The sequence below is a fragment of the Ceratotherium simum genome, chromosome 3 (genome assembly GCF_057802395.1).
Source record: "Ceratotherium simum simum isolate JZ-2026a chromosome 3, ASM5780239v1, whole genome shotgun sequence".
Taxonomy (NCBI): Eukaryota; Metazoa; Chordata; class Mammalia; order Perissodactyla; family Rhinocerotidae; genus Ceratotherium; species Ceratotherium simum.
Window position 1 is genome coordinate 12,244,308 of NC_141902.1, and position 26,697 is coordinate 12,271,004.

The 26,697-nt window shown below is 39.1% G+C and overlaps 1 protein-coding gene across 1 annotated transcript in view; it reads right to left on the minus strand.

Moving 5' to 3' along the window:
* Positions 1-6,137: 6,137 nt before the first annotated feature.
* MIPOL1 (mirror-image polydactyly 1) overlaps positions 6,138-26,697 on the minus strand; it is a 313,803-nt gene continuing 293,243 nt past the window's right edge. Inside the window, exons 13-14 of the mRNA XM_087422434.1 lie at positions 7,126-7,210; positions 6,138-6,427 (exon numbers count right to left, since the gene is read on the minus strand). Coding sequence (XP_087278560.1) covers positions 7,168-7,210 — 43 coding nt within the window. The 3' untranslated portion in view covers positions 6,138-6,427; positions 7,126-7,167. The remainder of the gene's footprint in view (positions 6,428-7,125; positions 7,211-26,697) is intronic.

Genomic DNA, 26,697 nt, shown 5'->3' on the forward strand with positions numbered 1-26,697 from the left:
TCGTACGGATGCGGGTCCCCGAGGGGTACGCCTTCGCAGACTCAGCAGGCTCTAGCTAAGCCAGCCACCTTGGATGCTGGGTCCCAGTGGTCAAAAATACAGACTTCCAGCCCCCTGGCCCGCGGCGCTCGCCGAGACCCTCGCTTTCCTCACCCTCACCTCCCAAGGGCTGTCTGGCCCGTCGTCGGAGGTCCTAACTGAGTAACCACAGGTGGAAGCCCTGCGCTCCGCCACGCAGTGGGCGCGAGGAACCGCGACGCCGGGGCCGGAGGCCTGGGCCCGGGGCCGCTGCCGCTGGGTGCGGGCCTCGTCTCCCGTCTCAGCCCCCGGGACGAGCGCGGGCCGAGCCCCCTCCAGCCGGTGCCCGCGCGCCCAGAAACACATGCTGCCCGTGCGCCGCGCGGCCCGACGTGGTGCTCATTGCCGAGGCGGTTCTCAGCGCATCAAAAGGCCGGGCTTTCTTCAGCCGTATGGGCCGCGAGGTGAACAACAATGCCCGGGCCCCTTCACTTCAAAAGCGGCGATCAGGGGAAAGGCTCCCCCAGTGAATTTTTTTTTCCTGCGCCTTTCATTCCTGGTTTAAAAAAAAAAAAGGCATCAGCAACTCCAGGGCCCGGGCGAGCCTAATGCCCTTTGATGGGGATTGAATTCATTATCTCCAATAACACAATTGTGCTTGGCCAACGAAAAGAGCAAAGCGGGGTCTATCCCGCCGGAGGGGCCGGCGGGGCGGGGCGGCGGGCGGGCGAGGCGCGCTCCTGGGACCCGCTCCGAGCGCGATCTCGGCCGGCCGGACCCGGCTGCGGATCCCCCCTGGCGCGGGGGCGCGGGGACGCCCCGAGGCTGCGGGACCCTGGCGCCGCCCGCCGGGGCCGCGCGGGGAGGGGAGAGGAGGGGCGGGGCGGCCCTCCCGCTGGATTTATTTTCCGTGTCTCCCTCTGCAGCCATTCCCCGAGGGCGGCCGGCAGGCTGGGTGTTTACTCTCCTCCCTCCGGGTCTCCAGCTGCGAGGCAGTCCCTGCGCCCCGGCGCGCCCGCCACAGAGGCCGCCCTGCACCCCGGCGGAGCGCCAAGGGCTCCCAACGTCCCGGGCGCCCTTGGCTTGGAGCCGGCGTGACTCATAACCCAGCACCGACACACGGGGCTTTAAGACGCCCCTGCCCTGGACCGCCTCTGCTCAGGCTCCCCGCACTCGCTTTCACGCCGGCCCTCGGCAATGATCCAATGAGCCGGAGCCTGGGCCAGGTCGGCCCGGGCCCCACGTCCCGCACCTGGCGGCGGGTCCAGGCGGCGGGTGTGCCGCGCCGCCCCTTTGGCTTCCGGCCGCGTGGACACGGCCCGGGACCGCGAGCTCCTCCTCCCGAGTCCCCCTACCATCCCTGCCCTTTCAGCCACCTCCAGCCTCTGCTTCTTCCCTCTCCTGAGTGTATGGAGGTGAAAACAGACTAAAACGGGCACTATCACGTGCCCTGATCTCGTGTGTGTGTGTGTGTGTGTGTGTGTGTGAGAGAGAGACAGAAAAAGAGAAATTCCCTAAGATTCTTGATCAAAGAAGACTTCTCCATAGCTTGGTGTCTAAAAGAGGAGTTTAAGTCGTTCCACTACTGGGCATACTTACTTACACAGCACTCTTTTTCCCTCACCCATTACTGAGGAAAGTATGCACTGCAGTTTTACTTCAGTCAGATAAAGAATAATAAACAGAATTTAAAGTACTTCTTTTTTTTTTTTTTTTTGCAAGAACACTTACAGAACACTCTAGGGTAGTAACCATGGATTAAAATTAGGCATTCCATGCCGGTTAGTCATCACTATCCCAATCTTCAAGCTCTTGACTCTTCACCTATTTTTTCAGGGAATTAGAGCCAGCACACATACACTCTGGGATACATACGTATACACACACATATATATGTCTCATACACATACATTTGTATATTAGCATACATATATACTATAGGATATGTGTGTGCACGCACACACAATTAGATATGCTGACTTAGAGGAGCAGCCACAAGACCTTCCGGTCCACAAGACTGTCCCCAAAGCATGAAAGCAATAAACTAAGTGATCTGCTGATTTGGGGTTAACCAAGTAAAGCATTTCAGATTTATGACTTTTAGCTAGGCATTATTCTCATCAGTAGATACAGGAATTTAGTTAGTTAATTCCCTTCAGCATTAAGTGGAGTAACTTACAAATTCAGCCTATGGAACTCTGTCCACTCTCTTCAATTCTTAGGCCTAGGCGCTTGGGGGAGGGGAAGGGGAAAAATCTCCATTGTGATAGGTAAGATGAAAGAGAAGATTTCAGTTCTTTCTTCCTTCCTTTTTCTTTTCTTTTCCCTTCTTTTTGTCTTACAGAACAGCATCCTGAATATAACTTACATTGAAACATATATTTACTTTTGTGAAGTCTTTATGGCTTTCTTTTACATCAAAAAGGATGTAAAACATTTACCTTGCAGATACTCGGAGTCTCCAATAAAGAAGTCTATGAGTAATGCTATTCTTCAGACAAGTTATTAAACTCCAAATACTTACTACAAGCTATAAAAGAATGAGTGACTTCTCTTCTGGACTCTCACCCCACTTTTTATTAACTTCCTAAATAATAGGTTTGAATCTTGGTGACCCATACATATCACTTTCATCACCTTTTATAAAATTATTTCTGCAACATCATATGGAAGTTTCATCTTCGTCCTCAGTTGTGACTCACTATTCCTCACCTGGTGGACTGCTGGACTTCCGTTTCCTGTTCATTATCACATGTTTAGAAATACTGGGGAGAGAAGGGCATTTATGCAGGGTAAAGATGGCAGTGATTTAGATTCTACAGATTAACAATTTGAGTAAGAGTTTAACATAACACGTATGACCAGAATAAGTGATGTGTAGGTATAGCTATTTGGGAATTAATTTTTAGGATATTTTGAGGATTTCAGAGTAACCAAATTCTGAACTCAGTGTAAGAATCATTCCGTGAATAACAATACGTTCAAAACGACCACCAAAAATGCTTTAATTCTGACATATATCCACCAGAGCTCAGAAGCTACAGGACAGTCCTGTGGTTTATCACATAAACAATTTGTCTAGGGCCGGCCCCCTGGCTTAGCGGTTAAGTGCTCGAGCTCCGCTGCTGGAGGCCCGGGTTGGGATCCCGGGCGCGCACCCACACACTGCTTCTCCGGCCATGCTGAGGCCACGTCCCACATACAGCAACTAGAAGGATGTGCAGCTATGACATACAACTATCCACTGGGGCTTTGGGGGGGAAAATAAATAAATAAAATCTTTAAAAAAAAAAAAAAACAATTTGTCTAGTGCCAGAGCACACATAAAGGATTATGTGACTTCAGGTGAGCAGGGCACCATAGGATGGATGAATTACTAAAGAAAAGCTACCACGATTTTCACGTAGGTGTTTGGCCGTGAAACACAATCAGGAAGGGAGGAAATGTAAAGTATTTCAGTAGAAATGAGAATTCAGTGTTATCTGAAGTGCAATCCCAAAGCACACTTTAGGCTTGAGATTCACTGAATCATGGGACCATGGACTACAGTGATGGAAAGGACTTTATTATGTTTTCTAGTCCACTCACCTGCAAGATCACTCCCCTCAGAGTTTTCCCAAGCCAGGTCCACAACAGATTTAAATGTCAAGAATTGAAGGACTTCCACTTCTTGAGTTTATCGATGCAATGGAGAAGCACTGTGTTCACAGTGGAAAATATTTTGCCGGTGGAACATTTTCTCTGATATTTAGGTAAAATCAACTTACATTTTAAGTATGTCTCTTTGAGGATCCATTTTTATTAGGTCTCAAACCTGTTTCAGATACCTGAATGCCTGTCTAATTATTTATTTAGCCAACGTATACATATTTACTTTCTTTAGTTCCCACCTAAGATTGATCCAAATAAGGTGCCCCTGGTGGGAAAACACCTCTAACATGTATAAGCATTTGACTTGCTATTCTTAATACTGAGAGGGGAAAAAATAAAGTTAAACCTCAATAACTCCTTTGAATTCTACCAGTATTATAAACAGGAGACTTGGTCCATTTGTGAGATGTCACCTAAATGCTAGGTCATGCAACCTCTTCACCTTTTAAGTAAGACTACGGTAAGAAGTCAAAAGAATTCAGCTTCTTAAAATGTGGGAAGTTCTTAAATGATAAGAACAGGAACCTAGAAACCAAGCTGGAGGTTGGTTCATTTAGAAGAAATACTGTTCTTCATATCAGAGAGAGTTTAGACTATTTGTTAACTGTGGCCCACAGATGTACTATGTGGCTTATTAAGAAGATATTATGTTGGAGTTTTACATAGTAAAGAGATCGAGGAAGTTCATTATAAAACTTCTGAAGAGAAGTTAAACTTTTAAATCGCAACTCCAGAGATGCAGCCGCTGGAGTTTCAAAGCTGCATCATGGTTTGGAGTTCAGACTCAAAACCAGACTCTGGGCCCCCAAGGCTCCGAAGGATTCACCCACTTTCTGTGCAATGACCACTGGGCCATGCTATGCCAAAGATTAACACTCCAGACTACACCTGTCTCTTAAGTTACAACGTCTTTAGTGAGTCAGGCAATTAGAAAGGAAGTGCTTATTGAGTCTGACAAATAATTCACATTGGAAATATAATCATAGTAATAACAGCCTGTGAGTTAAGCAGGGAGAACAAATGAGAAATGAGAAATGATCTCCACTGCATTCCACTCAGCTTGTAAAATAGACTAGGTGAAAAGGAAAATTGGAATTGTAATTAAAACGAAAGGTTGTAAGGCCTCTGATGACTCAAAGAGTAACATTGGGAAGTTGTGTAATAATAGTATAGTCTATATAAATGCACTGAATACAAGATTGCAAAGATATCAGCTTCTCCCACGTTGGCTATTGGATTCCGAGATGAGCAGGTTCTACCCAATTCTTGTTTCATATGGTATAATGAAGGATAGTGTTGGTTTACATTTAAGTCTCTGTGTAATGAACACAACTTTAAAAATATTCAAAAAGCCTTCTTAAATAAAGTTAGATCTGCATTTTTTCAGGACATATTTTAAAGTCTCACATTCACTTACAATTGTTACCAGATGATACTGTTTGGAATTACCTGGGATTTTAATAATAAGCACAAATGAACAGATTAAAACATAGCCCTTTTTGTTGTAGCCTTATCTTCAGCAACAGAAAGAGTTGTGTAGTAGATAGTGTTCAACCTGAAACATAAAAAATGTAGAACATAGTGAGATCCTTCTAGACTACATTCAAGACCCCTAAAAATGGAGTTATCATGAGGGATAATAAACGATTATCATGCTGTGACCAAAAAAAAATTTTTTTTTCTTTAGCGTTTTCAACTCAGGGGGGTAAACTTGTTTTCAAAAGAAACAAGAAAATAGAGATTGCCAGGGAAATGTAAGGGATAAACAGAGGAGGGAAAGGAAAGAAGAGGTACCATAGCAGAAAAAGCAGAAAGTACGGTATCGGGTCTCATATAGACTCAGAGACCATGAGATTGAGGGAGTGAGAGATGGGACGTAGGCAAATTAATGGCTGGAGAGAGCTAGACAGAGTGAGCTGAGGAAGGGCCAGGCGTGAAAAGATTTGGCGTCGTCATAGCAACGGGCTCAGCTCTGCTCCCCCTGAAGCCCATTCAGCTGTGAGCTGCCGGAACACGTTTTTAATTAAAGCGTATAAAAGTTGTTTTGTAAGGACTTCTCCTCATCCGATAGATTTCAAAATGGTTAATCAGGCTTCATCTCCTTTTGATGCTCACAAGAGCATGGGCTGCTGCTGCAGAGAAACGGCCGCCGCTGCTGCCGCTGTGAGTTATCTCTCAATCACACCTAATACCGGGAAGGAGCAGGCGTCTCCTTATTTAGACACATATGAACAGAGAATTCAAGCGGGGTGCGGGCTCCGTGTTTAGGACTGTAAGTGGAAACGTTAATTTTCTTTGCTCTAGAGACTATGGAATTCATCCTTCTAGGTGGCTATTGTCTCTGGTTGATGATATTCAGCCTTTGAAAACAGCAAGATTTTTTTTCCTTTGAGAGAGACAGTCCAAAAGCCAAAATAAAAGATAGAAATTATTTGTTTCAAACAGTATTTAATCTACCATGAGTATCCCAAGAAAAAGGTTTATTTGTCCTACTCATATAAAAAGATGGCAACTCAATCCTTGGTTTTTTTTGTTCTTTTTTTGAGAGAATAAAAGGGCTCTCACTCCTAAATCCTCCATAAATTCACAATATACAGCAACACTTGCATTTTCTTCTTTAACAAAATGGGATGATTTAATAGAAAACAGCATTTTTTGGTTAATTCGCTAAACAGCTTAGCAGACAACTCAAACCTTCTCCAGGCTTTTTCATTTCCTTTCTTCTAAACCTTGGCAGATGATCTTGTTTCCAATTTCACTGAAAAAGAAAAAAAAAAGATAACCTCACCTGCCATCCATTCCTTCATCTATCCTGTATTCCAACTCAGCATTTCTATTTCTGAACCAATACATCCTCTGCTAGAGCTGGTAGGAGGAGTCCGGCCTCCCCCCAGGATACCATATCCCCTGAAGTTCTTAGCCCCAGACTCTCTTTTCTGGTTTTCACTGCATTACTGACATCTTTACTGTTTCTATTTCCAAGGGCTTCTTCTCCTCACCTTCAAACATGTAACAGTCATCTCTATTTTGGGGGGAAAAAAGATTCCTTACATTGGTTTCACAAAATCTTCTAGTTAACATTCCCTTGCCCTCCTTTTCACTGCTAAACTTTTCAAATGCGTGGTCTTCACCCACAGTCTCTACTTCTCCACAGGCCTGCAGTCTGATCTGTAGCCCCTTCACCTTCTTTCTTGAAGATCATCACTGATCCCTTGGTTAAATGATGTTTTTACTCCTTTTTTTTTTTTTGTCTCAAATAGTCTTAACAGTTCTGAATATTCTTAGCAACGTTGAACGCTCCCACCAAGGACCCCCTGGCACCAGCCCATCCTTACTCCCCACCTCCTCTTGATGGCTTCTCTGTCTCTGTGACTGTCTTCTGCTTCTGTTCTAGCCTCCACCATAGTTCCCTAAGGCTAAGGCCATTGGCCTGAGAGGGAAAAAATAGCCCCTCACCTTCGGAAACTGGCTTGACTCTCCAGCTGGGCTATGGCGTTTTTAGGAGTTGGTCTGACATTCACAGTTAGGCCTAGGTGTTTTCCTGTCAAACATAAACAATTCTACTGAACACCAACATTAAACAAGGCCACTCTACAACCACAGAGAAGTGAGACAAACAGAAGACCATTTTGTAATTTTGTCTAAGCACAGACGAAAACAAAGTCACAGCAAACCACTAAAATAGCAAACGTTCCCCCATCCTAGCTAATACTAGTAACTGTTGCATTTTCTGTTTTTTTTTTACAAATTACAGCTTTAGCTTTGTTCTAGTCTTCCCTCCTAGATAAGCATTCTTAAGATACCCACCCAATCATAGAATTACCCCCACATCCTGACAGCATCCAATCCAAAGTCTCACTTTCTTGAACCCTCCCCCAAATCACCTCACACAAGCCCCAATCCTATAAGTCCTTTCTAACACCCTCTTCCTGAAGTGCCACACAGTTCCCTATGGTGCGTGGTCTCCCTTATTTGCAACAAGCAATAAACCCAATGTGTTTCATGGTCTGAGCTATCATGTATACCAAGCTAAAAGTTCATCTTGCCCTCCCACAAAAAGTCCCATCTTATTTCTATACCTGTCTATAAGGTATTTCCATGAATATTCAATAAGTTTAAATTACAGCAACACATTTCTCTCAGTAACTAGGCATGCCTCCTGACTTCCATATTTTTCTCATTCTCTTTGTCACTCAGGCTTGAAAAGTCATAGTTATCATTGACTCATCCCTCTTAGTGCCCGTACACCTGCAATTAATTAATATGCCCTATCAATACTCCTATTACCCCAACCCTTCCTTCCTTGACACTCCAAAGGTCATAATTTTAGTCTGTACTACTGTCTACTATCTGTTGAACTAGCCTCCAGAATCTCTTTGGCCAGTTCTTGTCCGTACGTCATTTTTAGCCTAATATTCCTGAGCAACAGCTCCCAGTGAACACAAATAAGTCCTAAGCTCTTGAGGCTAGAGTTCTCACAGAGGTAAAATTAGGAATTATATATGAATAAATAGTATGATTTGCCCCCCTTATAATAGATGAATGCCATTGCTGCACATGTGGAATAGGGAGAGCGAGAATGCCCTGGTCACCACAGGATCGTGTTTCATGTGTTGGGATCTATTCTTTGAGAAATATAGAGAAAGTGAGGTGCATTTAGAAGATTCTGGATGTAGACAAAAACTGAACCATGCCTTGTGAAGGATGGTTTAGACTGGGCTGTTTGGCTACAGAATAAAAACTTTCTGTTACATTGGAGGATATTATAGTTATTTCAAGCATGTGTGAGAGAGATTAGAATTATTTATTGTGTGTGATTGCAGAGGCCAGAATTAGGACCAGAAGTAGAAATTGGAGGGGATTGCAGATTACAGCTCAATGTAAAGCCATCTGCAGCATTATAGACAGAGCAGGCTACCTCAGGAAAGAGTGAAATTCCCAGCATGGAGCATTCCAGTGTAGACTGGATGACCACTCAGGTACACATTTCCCTCAAATTCCTGCTTTATTTATTTAGCTGTGATCATTAGACTTTCAATTACAATAGATTTGTTTCTTTTGAACAAGACAAACTTTTTATTTCATGTATTCTATTTTTCCTTAAATGGTCACTATTCACTGATCTCATCTCACATATTTACCCTTTCTGGTGCTCTCACTCTTTCCTCTGTGGTCATTTTCCATTTGCCTAATCAACTCCGTTGAGGATTTCCTTTAGTGGAGTTCTGCTTGTCATATTTTCTCATGTTTTGCTGGGCATTTAACTCTAGGTTGTTGACTTTTTTTTTACTTTTAGTTCTTTAAAGATGCTGTTTCAGGGGGCCAGCCCTGTGGCTTAGCTGTTAAGTGCGTGCGTTCTGCTGCTGGCGGCCCAGGTTCGGATTCCCGGGGGCGCACCGACGCACTGCTTTTCCGGCCTCATGGCCGCATCCCACAGCAACCAGAAGGATGTGCAACTATGACATACAGCTAGCTACTGGGGCTTTGGGGGAAAAATAAATAAATAAAATTATAAAAAAAAAAAAGATGCTGTTTCATTTTATTCTTTTTTTTTTTTAATTTTTTTTGTTTATTTGTTTTTCCCCCAAAGCCCCAGTAGATAGTTGTAGGTCATAGCTGCACATCCTTCTAGTTGCTGTATGTGGGATGAGGCCTCAGGATGGCCAGAGAAGCAGTGCGTCGGTGCACGCCCGGGATCCGAACCCGGCCGGCAGTAGCAGAGCGCATGCACTTAACCACTAAGCCACGGGGCCGGCCCTGTTTCATTTTATTCTGACTGAAGATGCTATTTCATTTTATTCTGGTTTCTGTTTCTCTGAGAAGTCAGCTGCCAGTCATTGTTACTATTTAGAGAGTAATATGTCTTTTTAGTCTTTTTTTCTCTTTTTTAAGTCTCTAATAATTCCAACATCTGGGTCATCTCTGGGTCTGGTTCAGTTGACTATTTTATCTTTTCATATGGGTCTTGTTTCTTTCTTTTTAATGTGTCTTGTATTTTTCAAAAAATTAAAAGCCAGAGGGCCGGCCCTGTGGCTTAGTGGTTAAGTGTGCACGCTCCGCTGCTGGCGGCCTGGGGTTCGGATCCCAGGCATGCACCGATGCACCGCTTCTCTGGCCATGCTGAGGCCGCGTCCCATATACAGCAACTAGAAGGATGTGCAGCTATGACATACAACTATCTACTGGGGCTTTGGGGGGAAAAATTAATAAATAAATAAAATTATTAAAAAAAAAAAAGCCAGATATTGTGTATAACAGACTAGTAGAGGGGCCAGACCGGCGGTGTAGTGGTTGAGTTCCACTTCAGCAACCTGGGGTTTGCAGGTTTGGATCCCAGGTGTGTACCGATGCACCATTCATCAAGCCATGCTGTGGCAGCATCCCATATACAAAATAGAGGAAGATGGGCACAGATGTTAGCTCAGGGCTAATCTTCCTCACCAAAAAAAAAAAAAAAAAAAAAAACACCCCAGGAGAAACTGAGGTAAATGTCCAAAACGGGAATACCTCTCTGTCAGGTCATTGGCATGGAGATCTGAGTGAATTTAGTGAGCGTTTGAGGTGAGTTGGGTTTTGTGGTTGCTGTAGTTATCTTTAGTGTACCATAGACTTCAAATTCCTCCAGTGGTGGGCTGGACTGCCACGACCTTGTGCTTCATGTGAGTTCTACAGTTCTCAGTTTCCCTGTTCCACCCTAAGATTTCAGCAGGTTCTCTATGCCTAAGCATAGAGGGAATCTATTTCCATGGTTTTGTTCCTCCCCCAGCAGTACATGGCCGTTACTTGTTACTAGATGCAAGGCTCCTGGTGGGGCAGAGGAGGGGTTTCTCAGCTCTCCTGCTCCCGTCTCAGTCTTGGGCAGGCCCCGTGCACCTCCTCCAGTGGCAGACAGTCTCTGCCTCCCGCTCAGTGCAGGATCTAGAGCATGGGCAGGTTCCCTGCCCATTTCTCCAAATTCTACCTTGTATTGCTGGGGGTCTTGCGTGGGAGTGAGTTTGGGAAGATCACCTTGATCTAGCTGAAGCTGGTCTATTTATAGTTTATCCATACTCCTACGGCATGGCTTTCCCAGGATATGAATCAAAAGCTGAGTCTCTCCTTTTTGGTGAGACTTGCACTCCAATTTTTGTCTTCCCAGCATCATGGGACTGGAAAATTCTCTCCTTAGTTTTTTATCTTCTTGTGTTTTTCACTTGGTTTCTCTGTGTCTTGTCCTGAATCTAGTCTCTTAGTAATCAGAAAACGCCTTCAGGGAAAAGTGTCCCTAGAACGTCCGTCTCAACTGTCCATGGTTTTTTTCTCTTGATCTTGGCCCCTCATATCATAGCTGCTTAATTTAGCCCTGAACTCCACTTTTTGTTTCCCCGGCCTAGTTAAACTGCCACAGATTCAAGAATGCTGTTTTTGTTATGGCCCTATGCCCTAAGCCTTGAATCAGTGAACGCACCAAGGGAAGAATACAGCTGGAATGCAGAACTCCCCTCCATGTCTCCTTCTCTCTGGGATCTTGGCCGTCAGGTCCTGGCTGCACTGCTGTTCTCCAGTGCCTTCAGATTTTGTTTTGTTTTGCTTAGTATTTTGTCCAAGTTTTATTGTTGTTCTCAGTGACTGAATTAATCTGATTCTAGAAACTCTGTTACAGCTGGAAGACAATGATGTTGCCTTATTATATTCTAAACCTGAGTCCCTAACCATCATTTCATTGATTCTTATGAAATCTTCCTAATTACCTTGTGTTCAAGCCTCAGATTCACTCTTTTACCCATATTTTATGTATTGGCCTATATTTGAGGTCATGTTATGGCAGGCTTTTTCTGTAAATTTTGGTTGGTTCATCAATAAAGATCATCTGGTTATATATGGTAATTCTAGAAGAGTTGAATATTTTGATACTATTTAATATAGTATGTTTGTTTGACCTGTAGGGCAGAAAATCACAGATTAACATCCTGATGAAGAGTAAACCTTCACACTTAGAATACAGATTACTGTACAGGATTTGTATTGGAGTTTATACAGTTTGGATTAGATCATGTCCTTAACAGAGGACTCTCATAGAGAGGCAAGTTGGATAAATACATATTTGATTCAAATTAATATAGTAGTTGAACAATATACAGAAAATAAGTACCGTGATACATGAATCTAGGTTAATCAAAAAACTCTCTTGGAAACGGATTTTAAGCTGGGTTCTACATAGCTGGAGTGATAGTAAACTGTGCTGGTGGAAGTCAAGAGGTAGAATGTTCTAGAAGTGAATGATATTTTAAGCTAAAGATTGTTGGTTAGTAGCAATAAGATGGAAGATTAGGGAAGACATGGAGGTACGTTAGTATTAAACAGTTTTATAATATCTACAGAAAGAGGAGAAATTTGAAAAGGAATATAATCTGAGTTTCCCGCATCTGTAGGATGCAGGAAAGATTGAAAGAAGGAAGTGACCGGAGTTGAGTGACCCTTTTAAGAAGGAAGTTGTAGTATGGTCACCAGCAGAGTGAGGTAGGATTGAAGGCAAAGTGGAAGGATTTGATTAATACTATAACTTTCGGAGTCTTTCAGTGGAATGGATGGAGCTGAAGACAGGAGTGTTTAAGAGAATAAATACAAGGAAGCCAGATGCCATTTTTTTTCAATGTCATTTTAAGACAGTTAAGCTGAGGAAGTGACAAATTGTATTCTTGCAGATAATGGTAGAAGAGAACTTCATGGCAGAGGAAATAAAAGATTTGGGTGCTATCTTTGTCTAATTTAATTTCATGGGATGAATCTCCATTTCAGACTAACATTCACTAATTCAATCAACAGATTGTTGAACAATTCTTAGGGGTAAAGCATTGTAATAGATACTTATAGAGCTATTTTAGATGATTCTTGATCTCAAGAATTTATAGTCTGATAGGAGTGATGAGATAGAACAGTTATTCTATTGTGGGAAAAAGTAGAAAATGGTAGTTTCAGTTTCTGGCATATAGTAGGGTGCTCAATAAAGGTTTGTTGAATGAATGAATGAATGAAGGGCAGAGAGGCACATATAAAATACTAAGAGTTGAGAAGAGAAGTTGCTTATATGTGGAAAGATCAAGAAAGGCTTTCATAAGGAATACGACCACTGAACAAGACCGTAAATGTCAGATAGGATTTAGATATGAGATTGCTGGGGGTGGCGGGGAGGTTATTCCAAGTGGAGGTAACAGTGTCGGAAAGTGGAAGCTAGAAAGTTCAGAGTACATAGAGGGAAAGGTGGGGTTGAAGCAGGCAAGAAAAAGCTCAGGAAGACAAAGCTGAGGAAGTAGGCTGGAACACAAGTTTGGAGGGCCTTGAATGCTCTAAGGAATTTGGAGTTTATTCAGTAGGTAATATTTAGCGTTAGAAAGATAACGTACAGATAATAAAATATTTGAATCACTTGAGGATATGAAGTTAGAAGTATAAAAGGAAAGGAGGAATAGAACAGCTGGGGATCAAAGATATTCATATGCAAAGGTGCAGATACGTCCCTGCTTCAGGTGCTCAGGGTCTTGCTCAAAGGATTCATGTTACTGAGCCTGTACAAGTGGAGTGCAATTTATTCATTAACACTCAGCAAAAAAAATCCATTACTATCATTAGTACTTAATTATGCTATGCAATGCGAAATTCCTTATTAAATCTTTTCAGAAGCTGCAAGTAAGAAGAAGTAGAAGGCAATTTCTCAGGAAAAGTAGTCTATATCCAGTCTCCATTTCTACATTTTTCATTCACTTCTTAATTCGCTGCATTCTGGGTTTTGTCTCTCATTATAGTAGAAACTGCTCTTATTAAAGTCACCATGGACCCCTGAATTGCCAATCCCAATGGCACTTTGCTCTAACACTGCCTCCTCTGGGAAGCCTTCCTCAATCTCACAGACAGGGACGATGCTCTTTCATCTGTTCTGCTGAAGCACTCTGAGCCGACCTCTAGGATGGTACCTATCATACTGTATTACAATTATTTACAGCTATGTCATTCCTCCTGGACTGTGACTTCCATGAGGGCAGAAACTGTCTTATTCAACTTCGTATCCCCAGCACCTGGTATGGTGTTGTCTGAATTATTAATAAATACAAACAATAAACCCCTCTCTGTTATCTCTTTCAACCCCCTCATCAAGATACATACTGAAGACTTCCAGATATAATCAGAATAGAAATTATCCTGAGGACTTCCAACTATAACCAGAACAGAAACATTTCCTCTGAGAACACTACTTTCACCCTCACTTGTACTGTAAATTATTTGTAAATCATTAAATGATTGATATAGTAATGTTCTAGTATGTTCTAGTTAGTGCTGGAGATTCAAAGATAAATAAGAATAAAAATAAACACCTTTTATGAAATTTATGGTATTATTATTTCTAATACCATCTAACATAGTTTTCTCTATCATTACAGCTCATGGTTAATAAAGATGCTCAGCATTTTATTATTCTGATTGTCTTGTCACATCCCTAGAACTTTCAAATGTAATATGTGAAGACCACTCTTGTCTATATTTTTATAAACACATACACACACACGCTTAACCTCTTTTATTCAATTTTTCAAATACTTCAGGATTTACTGACATTGATACATCTGACAATTTGGAATTATCTTGGTTCTTTCTCTCTCTTTTGCTCTTTTATTTCAGTTTTTGCTAAATTGTTTCTTTCCATCATCTACAAAGTCCACACTTTTCATTCTTTTCTTTGATTCTGGTTAACATCTGTCTTTTCAATCTTATACTTAACTGTCATCACTTCTCCCATTATCTTGTTCATCTATTATTTTGATCATTCTACTCCTATGAAAGATCTTCCTATGGCTATCTTATGGTGGGACCACGAATGAATGAAATAACTATATAGGCATCTATATCTGCCATGAAGGTAGTCAGCCAAAATCATCTTTGGAAAAATTTGGGGGCAGCATTTAGTAAGGCAACAGAGGTATAGGGCAGTTATCTTTTAAGAAAGTTTGTATTAAATTAGTATCCAATACAGCGCAAAGTCCAAGAGAACCAAGGAGTTGAGTCTGAGAGGTAAATTAAAGTATTCCAATTGTCAACTCGTTACTGTTGCATGTGAGTTTATAATTTCCCTGAAAAAAATGATACATATTATGAATTTAAATACAATAACAGTATATTATCAAGTGTTAACAAGTGGTAAAGACTAAGCTTCAATGATTGTCATATGAGGGTTGGGTCGGGTGGAACCAATAAATGTAGGTGGGGCTGAGGTGGAGAACAATGATGCCCTGATTGGATATTACTTGTGGTAAATGTCCTAATGTCCTAAATGTATGATGTATATATTCCATATTTTTTAAAAAACATATCTATCAAATTAATTTCAATATTATAGTGTAAATGAAATATACTATGTGATAATTAAATATGTGACCAAAGGAATCTGTAAATGTTTTGCTATGAATTTTTTTTTGTTAAGAAATCTTCAATTTAATTATGCTGAAGGTAGTTATTTTGAGTAGAGGAATTGAGTGCACATCCACTTAAAAATCATATTCATAATTTCTTAGAATAAATGACTATATAAGCTTACATTCAAATTTAGTTTGTGGTGTTTTCCTTAATGTAACAAAAGTCAATGAAGGAAAATCGTTTGGATAACTACGAGTTTGTTGGTGGATGCTACTAAAGAAACTTAAAGTATTCATAAAAGCAGCATTTTTTTGAATGTCAACTTAAAAAATATTTTTGGAAATATGTTCCTCAGTGCTTGTAAACACCTGGTCTGTATGGTGAGGAGCAGCAGTGGAGGTTTTGCTTTCGCTTTTAAAAAGAAATGTTGGAGCATCTGTGGATTTAGATCCGTTAGGGGCATTACAAAGACTTCGCAAACAGACTGAAGGAAAACAGAGGTCGAAATTGGTCTTTCCAATATACCTCATCATCACTCCTAATGTTAACTTTTCTTTCTTCTAATTATTCTTTACTTCTAATAAAGTATAAACTATGCCTACATGACAATGTTTGCTAGTAAGAGAATGTTAGAGAAGACTTTACAGGAAATAAAATTTTTAGGAAATAAAATGTTCTTTACAATGTACTATTTGTTAAAACAACATAATGAACAGTAAGATATATGGATATAAAATGGTTTTACATTTATTTAATTTGAAAGACATCAGAATTAATATATTACATAAAACCACTCATCCTTAAAGCAAAGCATAATTGTTTGTCACAATTATTTTAATATACTTCTAAGATAAGTTTTAACCTCAGGAAAACAAGGTTTGGAATGGGAAGAGTTAAAAAGCACGAAGCCACAGTAACCCCATTTAGATAAGGGGACAGATGGGTGGAGCAAGGAAACAATACGCTAAAGTGCTTTTCCTTCACAGATCTTGGTTCAAATTAAGGTTAAATTCCAAAGGAGGATGTGTTTTCCCCATATGGAGTCTTAAAGGACATGCCTTTGTTTCCAACTTCCCAGAAAAGATATATGTTAACACAAACAAAGCATTTCATAATAAATTTAACTTTTATAGAGTGACTAATGCCCTGTGGAGATAAGGTAGACTCTCGGTCACCTGTGTTTAATCCAGGCTGAAGAAATTATGCCAAGGGCACACTGACAAAACTTGATTCCTTTGGAGAGGATGGCAGGAACTTGGTAGGGAGCAGAAAGGGTCTTGGTTTTAAAAGTCTCATCGGGATGACTCTTCCTTCCTCACTGTGAACACAGTTCAGCATTTATGTACTTTGGAAGGACAAAGAGGTGAGGTAAGCCTGCCAAAATTTGACCTGTGTTTCTGGGAACCTGTTAGTAGGTCAACTGTTACGAATGTAAGAGAAACTGCAAAGGAGTGGTGGGTCCTAGAAATTTGGGAGCTGGACTACAAATAGCTTTATTAAAGCCTGCACCCTGTTTCTTCTTCTAGATTGCGAGTGAGATGACATGATGTTTAAAATGCCACAGAGGATCACTGTTATTCAATCAAATCAGGCTTCGGTGGCTGTGGTGGGGGGAACAGCAGAGAAAGAGACAACTCTTTTCTGCTAGAAATACTTATTTTACAGTTAACAGATAGAAAAAGATATTTTTAAAATTTTACCTGGGATTAACCTATCTCTTCCTTCTAAGAAAGACAGATTATTTCTGTAAATAGTGCTTATCTACCTGTCCTTTCCCCTTTCTTTTAACTTTGTATTATTCTTTATTAACTAGAGGCTAATTCATAAGCCCCTATTCTTGCAAAATGTCTCTGAATTTGTGGCTAGGTAATTCGCTCATTGAACACATACATCCCTTTTCCATGTGCAAATACTATTGACTTCAGTTGAAGATGTAAAAATTAGTCCCGAGGCACGTGAAGGAATTCCTTTTCAAGAGAGGGAAACAAAATCTATTTGTGTCAATTGTATCAGACGTATCTGACTATACAGAGTACAAAGTTTATTTCTTATATTTATGAATTTATCCATGATGAAAGGCTTAGGAAATCTACTTAAAATTGAAACAAAATAGAATAGCTTTCTCCCCTCCTCCTCTACTCACTATAAAAGGAGACACTGACATAGAAGAAACTTGATTTTAAGTTGCTTTATGAGAATTTTTGAAACATCTCTTTACTTTATCAATCTGCTGGTCACTAATATTGATTCTAGACAAAATTAAGTAACATCACTTATTCTATGCTACTCATTTCTTTATAGTGCCCAATTTCCTTCTTGTGCTGTGAATTAAATAAAAAAATAAACTCCGTCCATCTTTTTATGTTAGCCAATGACTAACAGAAGAAAACTATCCTGACCCTAGACTTCTGGGCAAGAGCAATGAGGTTTCTCTTCTTAGACTTTATAATAGCAAATCCAAATTTCAGAAATTCATTACCTATTCAGAGAGGGACACCACAAGGGGGCAGGTGAATCCAGGCGAGGTCCTAGGTGAGAGGGTCCCTGTATTGGGAATTCCGCTCAAAGGAGGGGAGATGAAATGAAAGTCAGAAACCACTCTAAGGATAATATTTCTTCATGAGCATAAGCATTAGATCTGGATCATCCACGTGAAATCTTAGAATATATCCAAAGATATCAATTACAATATACCAAGAAAATAAATGAAAGAAACCAAACCAATGTAGTCACACATTGCAAGTGTCTAATATATTTACAAAAGCCAATAGTATGGTTTTATCAAGAAGAGAAAGACTATAGCTGACCAGAAATCCAAAATCTTCTACAGAGCAACTAGGGTATGGTTTGAAAATAAATTACAACCAGATAGGCAGAGTATCAAATAATTAAAAAGATATATGAGAAGATACCTTTGCTTCAAAGTGATCTTAATAACCAACAATTTCATAACAGAAGAATAAACTTTGAATGATAGAGCTAAAACAGTTTTCTTTTCCCACACAAAAATTGAGAAATTTATTTCAGAGATTTTAGGAAAGATAAAAGCTGCTGCTTAAAAAGGTAATTTGAAGAGTCTGCTTTGATTTTTATAAGAAATTAAACTTAGCCCAGCAACAGGAGGCAAAAACTTATATTAAAAAATTAGTTCTTCTACACAAATATTTTAAAATTGACAGCAGACACCCCCTGTGAGAACGTCAATGACAGTGTCTTCAATGGCTAACATATTACATACCTTCTATGCAAAGTAGCCAGGATTAATTCTAGCTGGTAAAGCTGGAAATGATTGCCAGCCTCTCTTTTATATCTCATGAAGGAAACATTTAATTATTTGATGTGGGTAGACAGTATATTATTTTATCTTTTATAGATTAATAAAATGAAATGCACAGACTATTATAGCATAATATAGTATAGTATAATTTATATAGTATAAAATAGTATAGTATAACAAAAATAGTATACTATATAATATAGTATAACAAGGTATACAAGTCTCGTTTCTTTCTGGTAGCTTTGGTTTAGTTTCTAATAACAATTAGAATCTTTAAAATGAGCTTTTAAGTAGCTTATCTTATTTATGATAAAATTAACTTCTTATTTAGGCCCCTACAACAATTTTCTATAGTAACACCGTAGAAGTCACTTCTTCTATTATAAATCTATTGATTGATGAAGTCATCTCCTAAAAGACTTTAGGGCAAGCTAGGTTTTGGAAGTTGGGGTGCCAACTTGAGTAATCTTTCTGTTACGTCATGATATATTTTGGTTTCATGGGACCATAGGACTTAACTCTAGCCAAACTATAAAGACTATTTTTAAAGCAAGCTCTGGATTCAAATGTAAATGCCCATTCTTATGTCACCTTAACAAAGTCTGTTTTTCTCAAATTCACTCATTCTTCTCTTTGTGTGTACATATGTATATGAATTTACATACACATACATAATATACACTGATACACACACACTCATACACATATATGTATATATATACACACATACATACATGATGCAATCCAGTAGTGATATTTTAGCTTATTCTTTCTCCTCTTTGCAGTCTGTGAGTGAGCTTTCTCTTCCTTGTCTTTCTTTATCCCAAGTACTTGCAGGTTCTTCACAAGCTTTGTCACCTAAAGGACATGGAGGCAGCTTCTGCAATGCTTGAAATAATAATGCTTTGATTTGTCACAGTGAAAAGTTGGATGGCTTTTAAAAGCTGACCAGTCCAGAGCTATTTGCACATAGTAGACATTCAATAAATATTTGTTGATTTGATTTATTCTTGGGTAACAACCCTTTTTTTCTTCACTGATGTGCTATGGTTGAGCCTGTGTACAAACGCATTTATGAGTAAATATTAATGGTCATGGTCACTGAAGATGTTTTAGAGGGAAAAAAATAGATCTGCAGGCTGTTAGGAACAGCAATGATTGGGAGTTACTCTAAGTAGTTATAAAATAATAGACAGACACCATAAAATAGGGTCTAACAGAACACCATTCTGATAAATTTTTTGGAAACAAAGTGGCTACTCCATAGTTTTTGAATCAATCACATGTTGAGGGCTTAAAATCTGTGATTGCATATGCTAAGGCAAAGGAACTTTTCATGTAAAAAAAATTAAGGATAATATTTTGGTTATAAAATCTAGTGAGCATATGTAAGCTACATAATATTTCCTTTGGTATATGCTCCTTTGTGATAGTCACAAAAGTGTTTATGTATGTTTTATTGACAATTGAGAGGCCTTGGACATACAAAATGAGAATTTTTCCCAAATTTCAAGTAATATGTAACTTTTAAAGAGTTAAACTCTATACTCCTATCATTCAAAAGAGCATAATTGATTTATTTCCTTTTCTGGTCACTAACAGTAAAAACTGTTTCTGAGCTTACAACATGTTAAATTTTGGCTCAAGGCAAATTTACAACAGCAAGGTTTACGATAAAATCTGTCAAAACATTAACCATGATGGCACAAGTTTTAGCTCTTAACAGAAACAGACAGGGAAGCAGGAGCCTTGGAATGGATAGACATTTGTACTTCTAGCTCTGAAAATGCCTGCTTATGTCACATATAAAAGTTATTCAATTCTTTTGTTTTCATTTTACTCAAATGTGAGCAGTCTATAAGGTGACTACGTGTTCCAATTAACTGGTTTCAAAGAGATGGGAGATACTAGGATTAAAGATATAATTCTGAGTAAAAAATTACTAGCTAAGAGAACTTGAGATGTTCAAGACAAAAGCTAAGAAACTATGGCATTTTCATTTCTTGTTTGATGAATTTCAAGAAAAATGGTCTTAACATAGGTAGTGTCTTAACCTTTTTGGTGCTTTAAGACAAAGATGATTCATTTGGCCATGTGCCAGCATTTAAGCACTATTCGTTAGGATGATTTTAATTTCTCAATATGGCAAACAATCTTGGTAGTTTTGGTTTACTGTTGCTTGATGAGTAAAGAGGCTGCCTTTCTTAGGAAATTACAAACAAAATACTATTATCGAGGGCGAATCACTCTGCTGGCAATCAATTATAACCAAGACGGTTAACTTTGTGTGTGAGGTACATACTAGAAACAATTTCAGAGAAGGACATACCACCTTAAAAAACATAATTTGATTAGACACGGGCAGGATAGAGTTATGAGAAGAAACTCTTCTTTAAGGAACTTAGAGGTGTTCAATGTGTCAATGCCATGGTCATACAAATAAAATGCAGTGAGTCTTCTATGCCTGAGTGTTTCAGAAAGCCTTTGATATAACTGACCTGTTTATTGAAGAATGGTATGCATTTTTTAAGCTTTAGGATCTTCATTCAACAAGTTACATGATGAATATTGGTGGAGACCAAAGTAGAGATAAAATAAAATTAGTAACTAAATATTAATTTTTGAAGCTGCAGCTGGTGGGTAATGTTCATGCACAATTTATTTTTGCTCTTGAATATCTTAAAATATGGCTCAGGTGTTGAAACAATAATAAATAACCAGAAAGTAAAACCTCATGAAAGTTTATTAAAATAATCAGAATTCAGAACACTTTAGTTACTTTTAGGAAATGAGGAATCACTGAATTTGAAATCGTGATTCAAAGTAGATCGCAGCAGTATCAGAAGGCATCCAGACGCACCACGCTGGTTCACACATTGCTTTCCTTCTCCCTCTTTGCCTGAGTTTTGACACACTTGGTTCCAGAAAGCAATTTTGTTATTGCTGTTGTTCAATAAAGGCTTAAATAGTCTATTTTGTGGTCTGGAAATTTTGTATAAACTTTCCAAGACAATGAAACCATGTCTTCACTTTATCATAGAATGAAATTTCAAACTTTGGACTATAAGGGACCAAAATTTAACAGCTACATAAGAAATTCTGAGTAAAAAACCAAATCTGACCAAACAAGACAGAAAAAAAACCCCAAAAAAACAAAACTCCTCACTTTAAATGGATTATGGTTAAAAGTTAAAGTCCTCAGGTAAGCACAATGTTTCACCCGGTAACGTGCCAGGTGCTAGATAATTTGACATAATAATACGTATAATACCACTATTTTAGGAAAGGATACTCATCTTAATCTTTTAATGTCATATATTTTTTAGAAAGACAGGTCACACAAATGTTGATAAAACAAAAATATAGTTTGAAAATTTCGGTTTCATCATTGACAAGAATGATTATTCATCAAGTATTTACCTGTGCAAAGAAACATGAACAAGACTGAATTTCTGACCTCCAGAAGCTGCTTTCTAATGGGAGATGGTCCAGGAATACTGAAACACGAGGAAACTTAATAACTGCCCTAATAGAGATGAAGAAGGAGCTCTACGGCATACAGAGTAGAGATTAGCTGCTACTTGGCAGTGCAGCGGGGGTGGGCAGTTAGGGAAAGATTCGTGGAGGGGGCAGCATATAAGTGTTCTTGAAGGATGAGTTGCATTTAAACACGTGAAGGTGGATTTGACTGAGTAGGGGATTAAAAATGGCAAATGAATTAAATAATGAAAGTACAGGGTAGGAACTGAAACGGTGAGTCCGCTTGGAGCCTAGGGTCCAAGGTATTAATGTGAATGAAAGTCACTTTTATTAATTTTCTTGCCATCCTTACGAAAACAAAATAATGTATCAGAACTTTGATGTATGATTTGGGCAATTGGTTCTTTACAAAAAATCCAACATGGGACCAGAAAACTGTCCTAAAATCTAAAAAAAGTACACACACACACACACACACTTCATTCTTTGATTCTAGAAATGATAAAGCCACTGTTTGTCTTACTGCAAGTTAAAGACAATAGCACCTGAAATATGTAAACTTGCAGTCCACAATATAGCCACATTTCTTGAAAAAGTTGTTGCGTTTTTTATAAAAGAAGAAACAAAGTGATTATTTTGATATGGTTGAGGTTTTAACTAAAAGGAAACTTCTGATTTCAGACGTTTTTCTCACTTCTTTTCAACAAACAAGATTACATAGTCACATTCCTCTGTGTCACCCATACAAAAGTATACAACTACTCTTTATAATATGACCATAGTTTAAGAAAACAAGATGCAAAAAGCAAATCTAATTTTGCCAAGTGATAAGACTATGATTTAAGACATCAGTAATCAGTGTACACATTCAAATAAAGAATAATTCTTCAAAGCAATAACACTGAGGCATTTTATGTCAAATTGTTCACACTATATTTGAATTTTCTCCTCCGGAATTATCTTCAGAACTGGTTTATGAGTTGGAAAAGAAATTCAATCTCCTCTCTTTTAGTCACCTGGTTTTTGTTTCAAAACAGTATGTTTAGAAACAAACGAAGCTTAGAGATTTAAAATCAAACTTGCCTTTAGCAAGCCAATGTGTACATAATCTATATGGGTCTGAGAAACATTCTTTGTCACATTATCAGGAGGATATCCCTAAGCAACAAAAACTGTTGGCCTGGAAGAAAAGGGCCCCAGGAGACAAAGTCTACTTGACTGGTGCATTTAGCAGCTCCCACCTTCTCAAATATTATGTAATTTTGGTTCCTCTATTTTAGGCAAAGTTCCTACGTTAAAACAGGTATGCATTTTGAAGTTTCTGTTACAGTAGGCGTGATTTTGAAATAAAAGTCACTTCTTAATTTAAGCTTTCTTAGGTGCACTTGGCGTATTTCTTTATTTTCCACACACATTATGAAGGCTACTTTTTGGGGAGCAGTGGGACTAGACAGGCAAGAGCATCTTAGTTGCCTAAAGACAGGCTAATCATATGGTTTTGATCATAAAACCAAAAATGTTGATTGCTGCTGTTTTCTAAGTCTTGCTTTACATGGAGCCAGTGTGAAAAGTTCGTTAGCTAGAGCTTAACAGCACAATGGCTGAAGGAATGGGGTTACCATACGAGTGTTTAAATTCCAGGCCGGATCCCTAGCTACAACAGAGAAGAAAGTTCAAACAACAAAAACAGAGTCGCGAGGTCTGAACTTGTGTGTCACGGACACCTCTTACTCACCACCAGGCAGCTCTTACTCAGGGCAACGAGGCCCTCCCAAGCAACACGGCCAATTGAAGGGGACTCTGAAGCTCTTGGCTGCAGATAAACCAAAGTGGCACATGGCTCATAACTCAAACATTTCATTTTAGGGCAGCTTTTAGTTTTCTTGCATGGGCTAATTTGGATTATTCAATCATTTTCTTTTCTTTAATGAAAAACTGCTTGTAGTTACTGGTGGGGACAAAGAGCTGCAATTATGGCTCTTGGAAGGCAAATTTATTATCTATTCATTTTAATCACGTATACAAGCGATACTAAATTCAGAACATTTTATTAGCAGTACAATTATATAGCTCTGTGTGTATGAATTTAATAACATTCAGCGTGGATTACTGTTTCCTGCTATGATGGACCTGGAACCTCTCTCAGTCAGCCACTAGACATGCTGGATAGAAAATGACAAACATCTCAAATGCATCAATATGCTGGCAAGTTGGTAAGGAATATTCAGAGGCCAAAACCTAAGTAAAACTGGAACCCTCAACGGTAAGTGAAGCACCAAAGGCAGTTTTTACCTTGAAAGCATTTGCCTTGTGATATGGGTGAAGGTGAGCTTTGATTTTCATGGCCTTTTAGTGGAGCAGGGAACAGAGGACAAAGTTCAGGGCCCACCCAAGGAGGGAAATCCTGAACTCAGGCTATGAATGGAGGATAAAAAAAAATATTTCCCGTGAAATTTTCTTTTTTCAGATTTCACACGAGTGAGATCATACGGGATTTGTCTTTGTCTGAGTTATTTCACTTAGCATAACGCCCTCAGTGTCCATCCATGTTGTCACAAATGGCGAGATTTCCTCGTTTTTTTTTTATGGTTGAATAATATTCCATTGTGTGTATATATATATGTGTGTGTGTGTGTATATATAGGTAAATATATATACCATAGCTTCTTTATCCATTCATCCATCAACGGACACTTAGGTTGTTTCCGTATCTTGGCTATTGTGAACAATGTTGCTGTGAACATGGAGGTTATCTTTCGGAGTTACTGTTTTCATTTCCTTCCTTTCATTCCTGGAAGTGGAAATGTTGGATTATATAGTAGTTGTTTTCTTGTGTGTGTGGGGGCGAGGAAGATTAGCTCTGAGCTAACATCTGTTGTCAATCCTCCTCTTTTTGCTGAGGAAGATTGGCCCTGGGCTACATACATGCCCATCTTCCTCTACGTTATATGTGGGATGCCTGCCACAGCATGGCTTGATAAGCAATGCGTAAGTCCATGCCCAGGATCCGAACTTGCAAACCCTGGGCCACTGAAGCAGAGTGCGCAAACTTAAACCAGTACGCCACCAGGCTGGCCCCGTTATTAATTTTTTTGAGGATCCTCCATATTTTTTTCCATAGTGGCGTACCAGTTTACAATCTGACCAACAGTGTATTAGGGTTCACTTTTCTCCACATCTGTGCCAGTATTTGTTATCTCTTGTCTTTTTGGTGATGGCCATCCTAACAGGTGTGAGGTGATATCTCACTGTGGTTTTGATTTGCATTTCCCTAATGACTAGTGATGTTGAGTATCTTTTCCTGTACCTGTTCGCCTATATATATCTTCTTGGGAAAAATGCCTATTCAGGTCCTTTGCCCATTTTAAAATTAGATTTTTTTTTTTGTTATTGAGTTGTATGAGTTCTTTATATTTTTTGGATATTAACCCCTTACCAGATTTATGGTTTTCAAGTATTTTTTCTCATTCCAAAGGCAGGGTTCACTTTGTTGATGGTTTCTTTTGCTGTGCAGAGCTTTTGTTTGATGTAGTCTCATTTATTTTTGATTTGTTTCTTGTGCTTTAGGCGTCATATCCAAAAAATCATTGCCAAGACCCAGATCAAGGAGGTTTTTCCTGCTTTCTCCTAGGAGCTTCATGGTTTCAGGTCTCACATTTAAGTTATTAATCCATTTTGAGTTAATTTTTGTGAGTGGTGTAAGATAGGGGTCTAGTTTCATTCTGTTACATGTGAATATCCAATTTTCCCAGCACCATTTATTGAAGAGTCTGTTTTTTCTCCATTGAATATTCTTGGCTCCCTTGTCAAATATTACTTGACTGTATATGCTTGGGTTTATTTCTGGGCTTTTGATTTTGTTCCATTGATCTAGTTGTCTGTTTTTATGCCAATACCATACCGTTTTGATTACTATAGCTTTATAGTATAGCTTAAAATCAGGAAATGTGATGCCTCCTGCTTTGTTCTTCTTTCTCAGGATTTCTTTGGCTATTCAGGGTCTTTTGTGGTTCCATATAAATTTTAGGATTGTTTTTTCTACTTCTGTAAAAGATGCTATTGATAGGGATTGCATTGAATTTATAGATGGCTTTTGGCAGTAGGGACATTTTAACAATATTAGTTCCTCCAACCCATAAACACAGGATCTGCTATGAATTTTATAACCATAAGCTGGCTCTCATGTGGGTTTTCAACCCAAATTATCATTATTTAAGTGGTCCAATAAAATTCAAATTAAGATTTTAAAGTGCTCTAAGGCCTGTGCATGTTCCCAGGTGGCTGGCAGAAGCAAATGCAAAGCCTCTATTGAGGAGCCCACCTGCAACCCAGGCCTTAACAAGTCTCACGGAGGATAATTCTAAGAAATATAAGCTAACATTCCTGAATCATCAAACAGCCAAAGAAATAAGGCAACATAAATGTAGCTAGCAGGATAATGGACACCAAAATTGGAGCAGTAAATACTTGAGATATTTAAATTATCAGAAATTAAATATAGAAAAAGCATGTTTAAAATGTGTAAGAAAATAAAAAAGGGATTGAAAATATGAGATAGGAACAAGAGACCATAAAAATGACCAAATGGATTTGGGAATGAACAGAATATAATCTCCAGAAATGAAAAATACAATAACAGAAATTAAAAACTCACTGGAATTCTGCTTCTAGACAGAACTGAGTAGTTTGTGGCAGACCAATGCTCCTGCCAAGAGCAACTAGGAAAGCTGAAGAGAATACAGAAAGTACTTGTTTAAAAGTATCGGATAGGGCCTGAAACAAAGACAACCAGAGGGACTACGATTCTAGAGAATGGAGAAGAACAGAGAGGTAAACTGATGATGTGCAGCCGCTCTCCCCCGGAGGCATTTGCTGGTTCTGGGTGA